Source organism: Strongylocentrotus purpuratus, unplaced genomic scaffold, assembly GCF_000002235.5.
Source record: "Strongylocentrotus purpuratus isolate Spur 01 unplaced genomic scaffold, Spur_5.0 spur5_scaffold_5, whole genome shotgun sequence".
In the NCBI taxonomy this organism is placed as follows: Eukaryota; Metazoa; Echinodermata; class Echinoidea; order Camarodonta; family Strongylocentrotidae; genus Strongylocentrotus; species Strongylocentrotus purpuratus.
The window spans coordinates 24,777,390-24,793,417 of record NW_022145611.1 but is presented as its reverse complement, the minus strand read 5'-3'; the positions used below and the strand labels follow the sequence as shown (position 1 = coordinate 24,793,417).

Below are 16,028 nucleotides of genomic sequence, written 5' to 3'. Positions count from 1 at the left end.
CAATAAGTTATCATCATTAATTAATTACAGTTATATATGTAGTTGAATCTGCCCAAATTAGAGTCAAAAGCATAATTTTCCTTGCATGCTGGACACCAATAGATTATGTCTGTTCTCTGGATTTCCATGGTCTTAGTAGTTCTGATAATAGAATCTAAGACCAGCATGCTTTAATTTTAGCATTATTACCTAAATACCAGAATTATAATTTTGGTACAAATTTAGCATTCCTATTATAGCCATTAGAATTCAGATGTAAATATGTAAAAATGAAAATTCATGCATTGCTATTCATTATGCTTCATCTCACTCACACCATCTTTCTCATTGTCTTTATACCTACAGGTCGCCAATGGCAGTCAAGTAGGTGGTGTGAATGACAAGAACCAGAACTTCTGGGCCAAGGGAACAGGCTTCGGGACAGGATCAACCACCTCGGGCTGGAATGTGGAGGAGGCCCTCGTTAGGCAGAAAGCAGAGGAGGAGCATGTAACGTGTCTTCTCAAGGTAATTAACTCATGATATTTTCAAGCACATTTTTCCTTAAATAAGAATAATTTTGAGTTTCAAACATTGCGATTTCCAATAAATGACTATACTATTTAAAAATATTTCTGATAATTGTGTCGTTACCATGTTTGACCAGAGATTATTAACAATATTTAAACTCTTACATTCTCTACGTTGACCAGAGTTGTCAGTGTATAAATTTTGACTCTCACAAACTTGTTCATAATTGTGTACTGAGAGAATGGCCAGGCAGGGATGAAAGTAGTTGCATGCATCAAGGATCTTACATGTATTTCAACTTGTAGATTTCAATGCTTTATTTACCTATCAACCTCTTACCCACAAGTATACTTTGTGGATTTTCCCATTACTTAAACTTCTTTGATGGACTGCCAACTGCTGAGATTTAATATTTAAAAGGAAAGATGTCATTGTACTTCATTCTACAACTGTTGCTGGATTGATCATGTAGGTTCTGTCAAGCTACATCAACCCAATAAACAGTACATCATCTAACGAGAGGTCAGCAAGCATTGATCAGACCAGTGGTGACTTGGACCAGGAGCAGCTAACCACCATCTTCCCAGCCGTCTTTGTGGAGTTACTCACCCAATCCTGCCTCATCCCAGCTATCTCATCCTACCTCAGGAATGACTCAGGTCAGTCTAAAAGATGCAAGATTTTAGTCATGCTTGTGGACAAACCAAGAGGCCACTTTGATCTACCGTAATGAGATCACAATTTGGGGAGATCACATGGGTTCTGATATTGTGGTGTTGAGAGTTTTTGGTACAGTGCTCCTCTGTCATTCTACTAGATACCTTGTATCTAGTGCAAATATTGTATTGAATGAGGAAGATAAGGTTTTTAATTTATCCATGTGAGATATATGAAATGAGATACATTCACTTGAGTAATCTTTACTGACCTATCATCTTGGCAGGTATAACATTTACAGCTGGTACTTGCTTTCATCCAAATTTATTTCCAGAAGTACTCTATGTATTCCTTCATCTCTCATTACAGTTCTTGACATGTCTCGCCATGTGCCCCTGTACTGTGCTGTCCTGGAGATCCTCCGTGCCTTGGCCCTGTGTCCCCTCCTAGTGCACTTACTGCTTCCTCAGGGAGACAATGGTGACAAGTCGGTCATCAAGCTCCTAGAGAACATCAAGGGATGTGTCGACACCTACACCTCAAAGCTCAAGTAAGATATTGCATTTGGATTTAATGAGGGAGAAAGTATCTTATGTTCTGATAGAGTGTCTGATTTTGGCATCATGTGGCAATACCTTTTAACTTCTAAGAAAAAAACCATAAATAACTTGTGAACCAAAAAAATCTGGTGTATAATTGTTCTCTTTCTTAAAACTTTTTTTCTTTTTCTCGTCCGTCTTTAGACTTGTGAAGCCAAGCAAGAAGTCTAGCTCGAGGCACAGTAGTACCACCAAGGAATCGTCCACAATATCCAAGGAAGAAGAAGCAGAGGCAGAAGGGCTGACCCAGCTCGTCCCAGAGATACAGAGGACAGTAGAGATGGTCAAGAAACTCACCAGCAAGATACTAGCACAGAGACAAGGTCATTACTGGTCATTTTATGGGGGTGGGGGGGGGGGCAGTTGAGATGGTTGATTATCTATCATTGTAGTGTTTAAAGCCCCACTGTAGCTTCTTGCTCCCTCTTTATAGAAAACAATGCCTAAGCGGTGCCCGTTGGTCCCCCATGATCCTCTTTTTCTTATGTTACTTAAGAGCTGATTTGATGAGATAGCCACCTGTCATGAACCACACTGGGTGGTCTAATCCTTCCTAGCCAAACTAGTACAGACAGGCTTTAAAGGGATACAATTTCCCAGATCATGACTTCATTTATTTAGAGAAAGTAGAAAGCTAACTACCAGAACAACATTGTCCATATCAGTATGTGAAAAAATGAATGAATTGTGAAGGAAGAGCTTAGAAGGCATAAACCGAACCAAAGTGACGATAATGTGCTTATTGCTTGATAAACGGATTACTTCGAAAATATTGATTTACAAGTAAAATGATCAGCCAACTGTATAACTGCTTGGTTTGCTCTGAGAAAAGAGACTTGTTTGTGCGGGGTCTTTGTTTACTAATATCCACAAACTAATCGCCTCTTTAAAAGTTATTTGAGCTGTACAAAGAAAAGTATGCAATGATTTTGTTATGTTTACATTTGTAGGTGAGCTCAATGACCTTGATGGTGCTGGTGCTTCTGCCGGTGGTTCTAACTCAGAGGCATCCAAGTACCAGTCTGCTGATGAGAAGTACATTGCAGTCATGACTGATCTTCAATTCGGTGAGTTCAACATTTCAAGAGAAGAGTGGTGGTGTTCCTATTTGAGTTTGAACAAACTTGCAGAAATGCAGGCACAGTAATGACGTCTCAACTAAAAATGCCATTAAAAAGATATCTCAATGTTCACAATGTTTAGTAGTCTTTGGGTACACTTTTGTATTGTTTTCTATAAATGGCATTTTTTCACTTTTTCAAAATGAATTTTTCTGAATTTTTAAGCAAGGAAATGTGATTTACCATTGTCTGTACTAAACTTGTGTTACAGGTTACAGTTGAAATTGATGACAAAATATAGTAATTGTTCTCCTTCTGTAATCTTTAACAGATAAAGAGGCTCAGTTAATTCAATTATTTATGTTGTGAATTGATCTTTTGTTTTTTGTTTCAGACACTTTCCAAATGGTGACAGAGGACAGCAAGGGTAAGATCCAGTTTGCAGTCCCGCATCACTACGCATCCAATGCTAAGTCAGTCGGGAATGTAACCAATGCAGCACGAGCTAGGAGATTAGCTCAAGAGGCCGTGACACTCTCAACGTCCCTGCCTCTCTCGGCTTCATCCAGTGTCTTTGTGCGGTGTGACGAGGATAGGCTGGATGTGATGAAGGTAATCAAATACTTGTAGCCAGAAAATTTTACTAACTGGATTATCTATAGACGGGACACCTAGTGATGGAATGTATAGTGTTGATACATTTTGAAGCGGCTAAAAGACACAATAAATTGATATTTGGGTGGTCATTGTGAAGGTTTTGTCGTCCTGTGGAATGATAGGAATGTAGGTCATGTTATATGTATTTTAATTTCATAATTGTAGCCTTGTTTTGTACTTTAGCCAACCTGCTTTATTGACCACTTGTATACAATGGGCACCTCTTGGAGACTGCATCTTGTTTGTATTCCTTTTTTCTTCATGAAAGCCTGCATTAAAGTTATTATGTGTTTGAATAATCTATCAGAAAATACATACAGTTTTTCTTGTTTCCCTTTTGAGCAATCAGTGTTAAGAAGCTTGCCTGTGATACATGTGTTGAAGAATAACAACAAGAAAAAAAAAAAGGAATATGTTACAATGTGTATTAAACCAAGCAATGGATCCATGTCTTATATCCCACCCAGGTACTCATCACTGGTCCATCAGAAACACCTTACTCTAATGGATGCTTTGAGTTTGACATCTATTTCCCTGCTGACTATCCTAACTCACCCATGCTTGTCAACCTAGAGACTACAGGACAACACTCGGTGCGCTTCAATCCAAACCTCTACAATGATGGCAAGGTGAGTGAGGAGGTCTTTGGGCTGTTGAATTAGCAGTGTGATTGTATGCAAATGATGCATGTGAATACGTTAGTTATATGAGATGAACCTGTGTGCATCTCTCATACAAATCCGTCGAGTAGATTAGCTGTACTTGGGCTCATCGAAAACTGATAGCTCTTTAAAAAAAAAAATGAAGGTATAACATCATTTGTGTTATACAATGAATCTTGTAGATCCTTGTTTTTTTATTTTAAAAAGGAAGACCATTTTAATTTTTTATGTCATTATCTATGACAGATAATACCAACTTTAGTCATTTAACTTTTGCCTGCACACAGTAGAAGTATACATGTGTCTACATATGCTCAGTTGCACATCTAATAAGTCATTAGATAGTACTGAAATGTTCAATTGCAGAAGGAAGTCTTGATCTTATTAAATATACCCATTAAAAATGAGCACTTTGTTCACATTTTCTTTAGGACTGACTGAACATGAATGTATTGCCTTTGTGTTTTTTTCAGGTGTGTTTAAGTGTTCTTAACACATGGCATGGCAGACCAGAGGAGAAATGGAACTCACAGACTTCCAGCTTTCTACAGGTATGGCAATACTGACCCACAAAGTTTTTTGTTTTTGTTTAATGTCATAAGAAATATTTTTTATCTATTTTTGGGGCCCTGGTGCTCTTTGATTGTATATGTTCAGCAAGCCCATATGTTGAATGATTGAATTTTGGTTATTACAGAAATAATTGTTGATTTGATAGTGTATCACATTTAATTTGTTGCACTTAAAAATCGGGGAGAAAGAGCTGGGGATATGAAGAGGATAAGACAAGTAGATAAATTATGAGGCTGACAGACAGCAATAAACATAACACATGAGTGAGAGAGAGAGAGAGAGAGACAGAGTGAGAGAGAGAGGGGGGGGGGGGGGGTGGCATTGAGGCGATGTGTCGTCATCATTCTCTGAGTAAGAAAAAGGAAATATGTTACAAGAAACAAGATACACTATGTTTTATGATTCTAATTTTCTTTCTTGGTATTTAGGTGCTGGTCTCCATCCAGTCCCTGATCCTTGTTTCTGAACCCTACTTCAACGAGCCAGGTTACGAGAGATCTCGGGGCACCCAGGCTGGCACCTGGAGCTCCAGAGAGTATGATGCTAACATCATGCAAGCCACTGTGGAATGGGGCATGCTGGACATGGTCAGAAACCCACCACCAGTCTTCAAAGATGTAAGTAACTAAGGTGCTGGGTTGGTGGTGGTGGCAACCAAAAAATTACTTTTTTTTTTACGAGGGCTCTTTTCAGATTTTCCCTTAAAAAAATAGCCCCCCTTAATTATTTTGCGGTGGCTATTTTGGAGCTCAGGGGGGCTTTATTTTTTAAAGGTTGTATTTTTTTTAAACGCGGTTTTACCTAATTAAATTCCAAGCAAAGGCAAATATAGATCTAGATACAATTGTAGCGTACATACATGTATGTCATGTAGAGTATTGCAGACATTCAGATACCCATGATTTATTCACTTTGTGTTAAACGTGTGGCTTTATGATTTACATATACATGTAACTAAAACTTGTCAAAAGGAGTGTTTTGTTTAACTGTTCGTTTTTCATATCCTAAGAAAATATTATCACTGACACGCGGGCTAGGAATTAATTTTTTTATGGGGGCTACTTTTCCCCATTGCCTAAAAAAAAACCAAGGGGCTACTTCCTTAAAGCCATATTGTAAGCTGTAACAATAAGTTGTGTTTTTCCTTAGCCATCATACTACTAGCAACCAAATTGGTAGGTAATATGTTATTTAGTCTTTTTTTCTGTCCCAAATTTAATTGTTATCATGGACAATGCAATCCCATTAAAAAAAAATGTAGACCAACTCCCTTTAAAATTGTGTTATTTAGACCATTTTATAACCATTAAATGTGAGTAAATATTTTTACTGTTGTCCCACATACCGATGTAGGGTCTATTTGTTGTGCCGAAACATGCAAAATCATGGCCTTTTTTTTTTTTTATAGACTCTAATTCTAAAGGCCAAGCCAAAGCTAGTTTCATTTCGTAGACAGAAATTGATGTCATCATCACTCATGACAATTGGCCTGGCATCGATCGTATATAAATAATTTAATTTAATTAAACAGTTGTAAGAAAGATTCTGAGGAGTAGGAACATCCTTTATATATTTATTTACGGTTTTTTATAACAAAATTCAATTTCTGTGTACGAAACTTGCTTTATACCGATTTTACAGGAAAAAAATCCGGCATTGATTTTGCACGTTTCGTTATTACAAATATATCAGTATGTGGGACAACAGTAAAAATATACTCGCATTTAATGGTTTTAACTTATAAATAACACAATTTTAGACGGAATAACATTTTTTTTAATGGGATTGCATTGTCCATGATAAAAATTAGGGCCAGAAAAAAGACTAAATAAACATATTACGTACCAATTTGGTCGCTAGCAGTTGAGCTCTCGTCACTCGCAAATACTTATTTGCTTCATACAACTTAAAGGAGCGTGCGGGCGCGCGCTGGAGCTGAGCTAGTACGTTTCTGTGTATTGTGAACGTGTGCGAACTGCGTATGCATTCATGCTGTGCACGAAACTACATCGGGGCCGGTGGCCTGTCCGGCCGCCGGGAGCTTAGGCGCAGGCAGGCGGATTCCGCTGTAGATCTAGCTACAGTAGGTACGACCGCCGATCCGCTGCAACTCACAAAACTTTTAAAATGTTGATGGAAGTTTCTAGTTTTGGAGTTGGTAGTTGGAACGGAGATTTCACTCAGACACATCAATAAATTGGTTTATTAATTCATAGGGAATATCAATTTATGGCGGGGGCGATTTTTCAAGATATATTGATTTTTTTTCGCCCTCGTCTTGATTTTTACCGTGGCGATTTCAGAGGTTTAGGGGGCGAATCGCCCGTCGCCACCGTGTATTTTTTTCGTTGGGTGGTGGTGATGATTGTGGTGGTTGGGGGGGGGGGGGGTGGTGTTGTTTTCTAAAGCTGTGTGTGAGGCAATTATCCTTTTTTGGGGGGGGGGATGTCAATTTCTCTTCTCCAATACAAAAAGCACATGTATTTAGTAATAATTTTGAGGTAAGTGGCGATAATATTTGTTGCCTTTCTGTTCAGGTTCAAGATATGAATGCTCTTCTTGGCTGTTTAGTGATAAGTATTCTTGTTTCTTTGTCAAAAAGAAGATTATTTTGCTGCTGTATTCTGTATTGAAAGTTTATTCATCCATTTACAGTTGTTGCCTTTAGTATTTTGAATATGATACATGTACAAGGTTTTTGAAAGTCTTTCACAACAGGTGAAGGATCTGAAGAGAGAGAGAGAGAGAGACAGAGATTGATCATTTGGGCTTTGTTTTTTTCAGGTTGTACAAGCCCACTTCTACTTGAAGAGAGCAGAGGTGATGGGGCAGTGTGAGGAGTGGATCGCACTGGTTGGTCAGTACTGCAATGATAAGAGGGTTGGCAGGAGTATGCTGCATCACTGGAAGAATCTAAAGGTAGGCCCATCATGGTGGTGGTGGTGGTGGTAATGATGATGATAGTGGTGTTGACAGAGATGCCGATGATGTTGGTAGTGGAGATGGAGGTGGTAATGGTGTTGGTGGTGGTGGTGATGGTGGGGGTGGTTATGATGATGGTGGTGTAGGTGCTAATGATGACGATGATGGTGTAGATGATGATGATAGTGATAATGAGGATTATGTTGATAATATGATTGGTTAATCAATGGTAATGATAACGGATGACCCTCCGTACACATTGAAATTTCTTTTTTCGTTAACTTTAATTAACAATTTTCTCTTACTACAACAGAAACATACAGCAAAGCTGAGAGAAGAACTCAGCAAGCTCCAGCCACCAGAATTCCTTCGAGAACAACTAGATCCAGAGGTCGAGCCCCTACCCCCACTCTCATCGGACGTCACCAATGATGTCAGCTGTGCCTCTGTCTCTGAAGATGCAGACAAGAGCAGTGAGAATGATGCTGAGCACAGTGGATCTTCGTCATCGTCACAGGAGATTACAACCGCAGAGACATCGACAGCTGACAGTCAGGTTGCCGAGCCAAGTAATATGTTTGGGATGCCTCCAGGAGGGGTTGTTGTTTATGACCCTGTATGGGGATTTGATTGAAGTAAGTGACTAAGTGTGAACAGGTCCACAGGATTCCATGGTTATCCGTCATCTGCTCAGTAATCTAACTCTCTTCACTAAACTCTCCAAAATGCACCTATGTGTAAATAGTGACACACAAAACTCTGGAATTCAAAGTTGTGTATTTATTTCATCAATAAATCTTTATGGTATTACACAGAAAATTATACAATGATAATTCTGTGTAATTTTATGCCCATTTTACATCTCTTGCACACCTGGTATACCCTTGCATGCAACATTAATGTCCACAATGGCCCGAAAACCAATGGAGTAATACATAATGCGTGCAATTTAGGGGCATTAGTTAGTTGGTACAGGGTGAATGGCAGGTGAGACAGCAGTGATGATGACGATGCTGGTTTGTATGAGGTGTATGGAATCAGTAGTTCCAAGTTTCCATACAAAATGTTAAACTGAGACTTAAGATTTATGTTGCTATCTGCAAGAAACTATATGGAATGTTTCTATTTATATGGTATCGCATTCAGTTTGTTTAATCTTTCTGCTAAGTATTCTTATTCATGACAGTTAAACTAATCATCCATAACATATTCTATGTGAACATAAAATCAACCAAGACTTGGAAGTATATCGTTGGCTTAGTGATTTACTTGGTGTTCATTTGAAAGTAATTACCATTCACTCAAAATATCATTAAGTAACTTTTATGATGTACATGTCTGGAATACAAGACCACAGTACACTCTTAGTTTTGAGCAACTAGACTTGTTTATGTAAAGAAGAAGTTGAATATTACTATGTACAGGTATCACTTATTGGTGTATGATGTGTCTTTCATTAGAACTATAATTTTTAACCTTATGCGAAAAATGCTAATAACAAATGGCTGTTGTATGTACTTCAAATTCAATTCATTACAATCCCTGCTTTAGTTTGGAAATCATTGCAATGTTCATCTGAAACTGATTTGCACCATGTTAAAAGATCACTAACGAAGCTGCATTTGTTTCATTCAGTTTTTGTTTTCATTTTCTTGTTGAAAGTTTATACTCGTCTCACAAAGAAAAAGATAAATATATTTGTAGCCATAGTTATATTCATGTAAGGTGTAAACAAAATGAAAGAAAAGAAATTTGTCATGTCACAAATGCCGTAATTGTCTATTTTTGTTTTCTTTTTTTGTAAAAGGATAATTAGCAAGTCATAATGTCTTCACACAGGCTGACATAGCTCAAGTGAATTTGATACAGTTTTTACATTTTGCCCTCATCTGTACCTTAGTATAATAAACTTTAAAAATGACATCTGGTTTGACTGCACAAGATTTTATTTTCCAGGATGCGAGTAAATGTTAGCACATAGAAATATTATAACTTTTTCTTTGTTATTATTTTGATTTTTTATAGAATTTGTCAACACTTTTGTTTTATAATTTTTATATTTCTCTGGTAATGGAGTAATTTTATAAAGAATTGACACTCTTTAGTGAATGTGATATGTAATCAGATTGATTTTACTTTGTTCTATTATCACTTTTAATTATGATTTTCCAGTATTTAGCAACATCTTCCAAATTGTCATTTTGTTCAGTTATTGTAAAAAACACAAATGATTCAATTTCATTTTTAGACTATATTAGCAGCTGCAGTGTACAGAAACCGTGGTTCATATTGATCAGTGAGAATTATTATGATTCTTATGTGTGATTATAATAGGAAGCATGAACGTTATGAACCAAGAAGTGTGGAGGTGAATACCAATAAATGAAAGAAAAAAGTGCAGTACTCTGGTAGTATATATTATTTTGCATACTATTGCCCTATATATAAGAGGGCTTTCCTTTCATTCTTGAGAAATGACTGTAAATACAAACTGTAACCTGTATATTAGTTTATCTTTTGCCAGTTGATCCCCCCATACCCTTTGCTAATGAATGCTCAAATCTGGGACAAGTTTTGTGCGAAATGTTTTTTTAAAATCTGTTTCATTTGTGATGAATTAGACTAGTATCAGAAATGTGATTAACATGTGCAAGAGAATCAACACATTGATGTTGTAATCAGGTGTTCTGATGATGTGGTCGTTTTGATTGTTGTTTTCAGAGATTTATCATTTTGAAGTTACTGTGAAATCTTTTTGAGACACATTTACTAGTTAGAAAGGACCAGCCACTGAATTCATTTGCAATATTCAGGTAATACTTGTTTATTTAGAGTATTTTATGGCTGTGTATAGTCTGACGCAAGAATTCAGCATACGGTAAGTTTTGTACTGAAGAGACGTAAACAAAGATTTGACATATGAAAAATAAATGAATGCTTTAGTTAGACATTGATTGTTATGAAATAGAAAAGCTGTTATTGTATGTACTATTTATTTTTGGTTGTTAAATTCATTTTATTTTCTATCAGAGCACATACTCCTTTTTAAAAGTCGAAAGACAAAATGGATGATAGATGATGATAGAAGCGTGTTGCACATAAGGAATATTTATGTCTATGTGATAATCAGAAATATAAAGTACAAACAGATCACTCTACGTGTCTTATCAACTAATAAGAACACATCAAAATCTACTGTCATTTTTTGCAGCTTTGAATTCTGTGTCACTTAGATCGGCAGATTAAAGAACAACCACTATTTGTTTATTTGACTGCAATATCTAGGAAGAATGTGTCTAGGTAACATAAAGGTCATGGTTTTGAGGAATGTCTTAATTAGAAGAGGGCACTTGGTGCCTATTTAATCACCTATTTGATTCAAAATTGAATTGAAAAGGGATCCATCCTAAATTGTCAATTCATTTCAGCTACTAAATTGTGTATTTTTCTTTGTAAAATGTCAGAGATAGAATTAGACCTAAGTGTATAGATTTCAGTGCTCTTGTATGATTCTAACTTATAGAGGCCTAAAGATATCTATCCGTTCTATTTACATACATATATACATACTTTAAAGAGATTTGTGGGGAATCTGTTTTATGTTAATATGTTTGAATGTTTTGTAATGCACTGATAGTCCTCTCAGCTTTGCCAACGTTAAGTAGCATGGATAATTGGATAAATCCTCCCTTGTTTCTGTTTGATTACTCAGAATATACAGACAGTATCTCCTTTAATACTTATGTCATTTAGCATCAAATCATATTTCATGTACACCCTTTAGAGATGGTAAGAAATCCTCTTTCTTTTATTTCTGTGGAGTTATAGTAGTCATTTTATCTATATTAAGGTAATGATACGCCAAGCTGAAGTGCAAGAGACATGTATACAAGTATTGACCTACTTTATGCTTTGATTTGAAAGAGTGAAGAGCATGTCATTTTCAATTATGCAAAAATAGTTTATTCAGTGTAAGATTATTGTCACCCTTTTTATGATTATACATGTATAATGTAGATATTGTTGTGTAAGTATCCTGGAATCTTATTTAAGAATGTTTTACTTCATTGCAGAGAGAATTATCACCAAAAAGTGATCCAATTCCTGTGAAACACATGAATGTCAATATGAAAAACAAATTGCTTTAACTTGTGCAGAAATGTATGTAGAATGTTCAAGTGTATATTGAAGAATGTGTGAAATATAACTATGTGAAGACGGATCAGAAATATGATCCAAATGATATCTTTACCTTTCTCACCACTTGAGAACGAACTGTGTATACTTATGAACTGTTATGTACAGGCAGATAAATAAAAAATAAAAATAAATTCTTAAGACATGCAATGAATAAATGCTTTCAAATATTGTTTTATTTTTAGTATTAAAAAAAAGTATAAATATAATTTTCATCATTCTGATACACATCATTAAAATACTATACAACTTTTTTTTACTGCGAAAATTCCTGTGTAATACCATCATCTAACATATAAAATTCTTCTTTCATTTATGGTACACTTATACAAGTATTAACACAGAGAAAATTGGCCCTTTGCTCTATTGAAAATCTCATGTCCATCTACTTCAATTTCACAAATAGATAAAAAACAAAACAGCAGAGCGTGGATGATTCAAATGTTTTTACCCAATTGTTACCCAATCAAAAAAGCCATTCAACTTGGCCCTGAAAATTCTTCTCCTGAATTGTGCATATAATTTTTTGCAAGACAATCTAAATTAATGGTGATTGAATCAATAAAAAGATCATTTGGTAACAGGACTAGGGAAGTTTAAATGAAAGTACTCCAATGAAAGTTCTCAAATATTGAAAGATTGGAAGATGGAAAATTTCTTGATAAAGCTATCATCGATGGACTATCATCTAGCATATCCACCACCTGTGAACATCACTTGGCACTTGTAGGAGCAGAAGTAACCCTTCATGAGGATGGGTGCAGCGCGGCGTTGGAAGTCGGAGGATGTGACTGTGTGGGCTATCTGTGAGAGATCCATGGGCACGGCAAACGTCCCATAGGGATGGCCTTCAACACTGATAGGTGTGCCTTGGAAGCACCAATGCCATCGGGAAGGTGAGAGGTAGAAGCACAATGTCACTGGAATGTCGCCCTCTGTGAAAGGCAGCCTTCAAGAATACACAAGAATAAATGGAGGCATTCAATGTTACCACCAACAATACAAGATGCATGTACATCCCACCATTACAATTGGGTTACGTGTATAGAGTTCACTACCTTATAAATGACCCGAAGTTATGGTGGTGAGCCAATGACAGAACTATTACAGGCACAACTGCAAAGGAGTACAATTTTCTACAGCCTTCTCTTCAACAGCTCGATGTTATATACTGGCATGAATCACAAAATTGAACTGCTATTTTAATTCACAGCTGAACAAATTTAATATTTATGTATTTTGATGAATTCAGTATCTTCTATACATATCATCACCATCTATCCTATAAATACAAAATTAGGAAATTCCACCTCATAGAATTATGTCAACTCACTTGGCTGTAATCACAGTTCTCCCAGCTAGCTCCACCAGTTTAGGCACATGCTTGGGAGTGTCCGGTATATCTATTGAGCGGCTTGCTGCAAATAATGCTGAGTCGCACCCTGACAAATCAAGCTCCTCTAATCTCAGCTTTGAGAAAGAAGATGGAACAAATTTGATGTCACTGCCACTCATGTTGAGAAAACGAAGGTGGTGAAGCTTGCCAAAGTTGTCCGGTAAGGTCTCCAGACTGTTATGTGAGATGTCCAATCTGACGAGTCTTGCTAAGTTGACTAGTTCAAAGGGTAAATGTTTGATATGATTGTGTGAAATGTTCAGACATTGCAATGTTCTTACTAGGTGCAGACTTTTGCATAGTCCCACAGGTAGATATTGGAGTTGGTTGTGTGAGAAGTTGAGTTCAGAAAGGTTTGTTAGTTGATCAAGATTCCCTGGGATCTCACAAATGCTGTTGGAGCTCAGGTCTAATCTTTTGAGATGCTTCGCTTTCAGAATTCTGCTGTCCACTTTCTTCAAACTACAACCTTTGAAAGGAAGGACAAAAAAAAATAATTCATAATCTTGATAATCATAAAACTCATGCAATAATGAATGATGTTCCAAAAATGCTAATGAGAAAAAAATACCATTTATAAGCAAATATATTTTAAACCTCCATCATTTCACTGCAAAATTATGATCATATAGCATACAAATTATTTGAAACATAAAAACTAAGACGTACATGAACTTACCAAAATATTGTTACCTAAGTAGCTTTATTTTTAATCATATGCCATTATTGAAAATTGAGACATTCCTTTCCAATATAGATCCTACTAACAATAGTTGAGTTATCAAACCAGTGGAGAAAACAAACAAATCTGTAAAAGATTCTTTTTTGAAAGCCCAAGATTGCTCTCGTAGGCCTGCACGCTACGCACCATTGACCTGAAGGAACTCCATTCTTTGAGGAAAACCAGTGGTGATAGGATAGTCCTGGCGCCGATGAATCACCACATTGGTCTTGGGCCTCTCAACCTGGGACTGCTTGGCTGGGACTAGACTGGAGAGCTGGACATTGGGCAGGTCCTGGTCTCGGTGGGCTAAATTGACCGCTGTCAGGAGGACCTTTAGCTGTAGAGGGTCAGCCTAGGTGATATTTAAGTAACAAGAAGTGGTCAAGATATTACAAAATAAGACTTCATCATGGTCAATAATAAGAAGATTCTGAGCATAGATGACCTTATATTTTGACAAATATAGTTCATTAAAAATTAAGCAGGACCTCCACATGTACACTAAATATCTTTAAATGATCCCTAAAATAGGATAGTGAGAATTTCAGCATATAAATAATAAACATATTACAATATCCAGATATTTGCTGGTCAGTGCTGCAATACAAACAATGTTACCCTGTATGATGAAACTTTTATATTCATTGTGCAGGTTCCCCTTGAGTTCAACATAGTACCTGTATGTAATATGGCTCTTCCATACTGTAATTCACCAAATCCAGAATTGTACTTTGTCACCTTATGCCCCGGTGAAACTGCCTTACTGATTCTAACCAATTGATAACTTGGAAAATGGTGATAAAGTATTCTCTGTTCGGTCTAGTTTCTGTGTTGTCTGTTTGACTGGAGAAACCAGGGATGCCAGTTAGAATTGATCAGAGGTCCTGAAAATCACCTAGAATGAGCTGTTTTCTACACAAAAAAGTCTAAACTATGGTCTGAAAAAAACTTGCCAGGGCCTGAATTCAGGCTATTGTCTGAAAATTGGCATCTCTAGGTAACATAAAGCACTAACCTTGCTGATGCAGACATCTTGTGCAGGTTCATGGATGCGGATAGTGGCCTTGCCTTCTTGAACAAAGCGTCCAAAGATCTTCACCACATTCCCTTTCAACTGGATAATAACAAATTAAAACATAACCTCTTTGATATTGTGAATAGCTTTTAATATCCACAAAGACGTGCCCATTCTTATATGGTATACCATGTACCAGAGACTCGATTATCTGCAATTTGCTGAAATTGATTTGAAATATTTTTCAGTAAGGCTACCCATTGCTGAATAACCTCTGTGCAGTATATTTTATAAAATAAATTTTCCTTTTTCAATTTTTACAAAATTGATGGATGGTTCTATAAATGAAATTAAAAAAAAATCGGAAACAAATACCTTACTGTTTTAATGTTATGACTTTACACACTCTAAATCCTATGGATATATGACATGCATGAGCTTTCTTGCTTTTCATGCCCTTAGCCTTAGATACAATAAACAATCAAATAAACAAACTTCTGTATTTTTTCAATACTGCTTGATATCAGGATAACAAAAACTTACACAATACTTTGCTCCATCACGGTCTTTAGCTGTGCAAATTGCAAGGAAGATTCCACCCTCACTGTTACCAGCCAGCGGTCGTCGACCTATCACAATAGAGGCCCTTATGGAACGACCTCTCTTGATCATGCCATGTGATGGCAGCATTCGGTTCTGAATCTCAACATCACAGGGAAGTCTCATGTTTCTGTTTGATTTTCTGTAATTATGAAAAGATAAAACAAAATGTGTAATTTGTTGTAACTTTATTAGATCTAGATTTAATATCTGGCATAGGTGAACATGTGTATGGTAGAGGGTCCTAAAGCTACATGGGGTCTTAAGCTGTGCACCCCACAATTACGTGCAATGCAAAGCGTTTAATGCGTCTTTCTTCTAATGTGACTGAGCAAAGAGAATCTCATTGAGGTTTTTGAATGATGTGTGCTCCTCAGTGAATTGAATTTGAAATTGCATGGAAATATATAACCCTAAACGTAGTGTAAGTGTTACAAATATAAGAAACAATATTT

The 16,028-nt window shown here is 36.6% G+C and overlaps 2 protein-coding genes across 7 annotated transcripts in view; one reads left to right on the top strand and one right to left on the bottom strand.

Moving 5' to 3' along the window:
- Nucleotides 1–11,992, top strand: part of LOC577866 (baculoviral IAP repeat-containing protein 6) — a 55,250-nt gene extending 43,258 nt beyond the window's left edge. For all 6 annotated transcript variants that reach the window (XM_030998429.1, XM_030998433.1, XM_030998432.1 and 3 more), the window contains 11 exons: nucleotides 346–507; nucleotides 983–1,169; nucleotides 1,537–1,717; nucleotides 1,911–2,089; nucleotides 2,717–2,833; nucleotides 3,222–3,439; nucleotides 3,952–4,113; nucleotides 4,620–4,697; nucleotides 5,148–5,336; nucleotides 7,504–7,638; nucleotides 7,955–11,992. In XM_030998429.1, the coding sequence (XP_030854289.1) occupies nucleotides 346–507; nucleotides 983–1,169; nucleotides 1,537–1,717; nucleotides 1,911–2,089; nucleotides 2,717–2,833; nucleotides 3,222–3,439; nucleotides 3,952–4,113; nucleotides 4,620–4,697; nucleotides 5,148–5,336; nucleotides 7,504–7,638; nucleotides 7,955–8,275 (1,929 nt within the window). In that variant the 3' untranslated portion in view covers nucleotides 8,276–11,992. The remainder of the gene's footprint in view (nucleotides 1–345; nucleotides 508–982; nucleotides 1,170–1,536; nucleotides 1,718–1,910; nucleotides 2,090–2,716; nucleotides 2,834–3,221; nucleotides 3,440–3,951; nucleotides 4,114–4,619; nucleotides 4,698–5,147; nucleotides 5,337–7,503; nucleotides 7,639–7,954) is intronic.
- A 4-nt stretch (nucleotides 11,993–11,996) lies between these two features.
- LOC115929466 (leucine-rich repeat protein 1-like) lies at nucleotides 11,997–15,742 on the bottom strand. Its single transcript, XM_030998434.1, has 5 exons — nucleotides 15,517–15,742; nucleotides 14,974–15,072; nucleotides 14,103–14,310; nucleotides 13,172–13,703; nucleotides 11,997–12,787 (listed from the first exon to the last, which is right to left on the bottom strand). Exons 1-5 carry the CDS (start codon nucleotides 15,697–15,699, stop codon nucleotides 12,523–12,525), a joined length of 1,287 nt encoding a protein of 428 aa, XP_030854294.1. The 5' UTR covers nucleotides 15,700–15,742; the 3' UTR covers nucleotides 11,997–12,522.
- Nucleotides 15,743–16,028: the final 286 nt, after the last annotated feature.

Excerpts from the sequence above, each read along its gene's own strand:
- LOC115929466 (XM_030998434.1), bottom strand. The coding sequence starts at position 15,699 with ATGAGACTTCCCTGTGATGTTGAGATTCAGAACCGAATGCTGCCATCA. Across the intron at positions 15,073-15,516 it reads GTGATGGAGCAAAGTATTGT|TTGAAAGGGAATGTGGTGAA; the intron begins GTAAGTTTTTGT and ends GTTATTATCCAG. Across the intron at positions 12,788-13,171 it reads AGAACTGTGATTACAGCCAA|GCTGCCTTTCACAGAGGGCG; the intron begins GTGAGTTGACAT and ends GTATTCTTGAAG.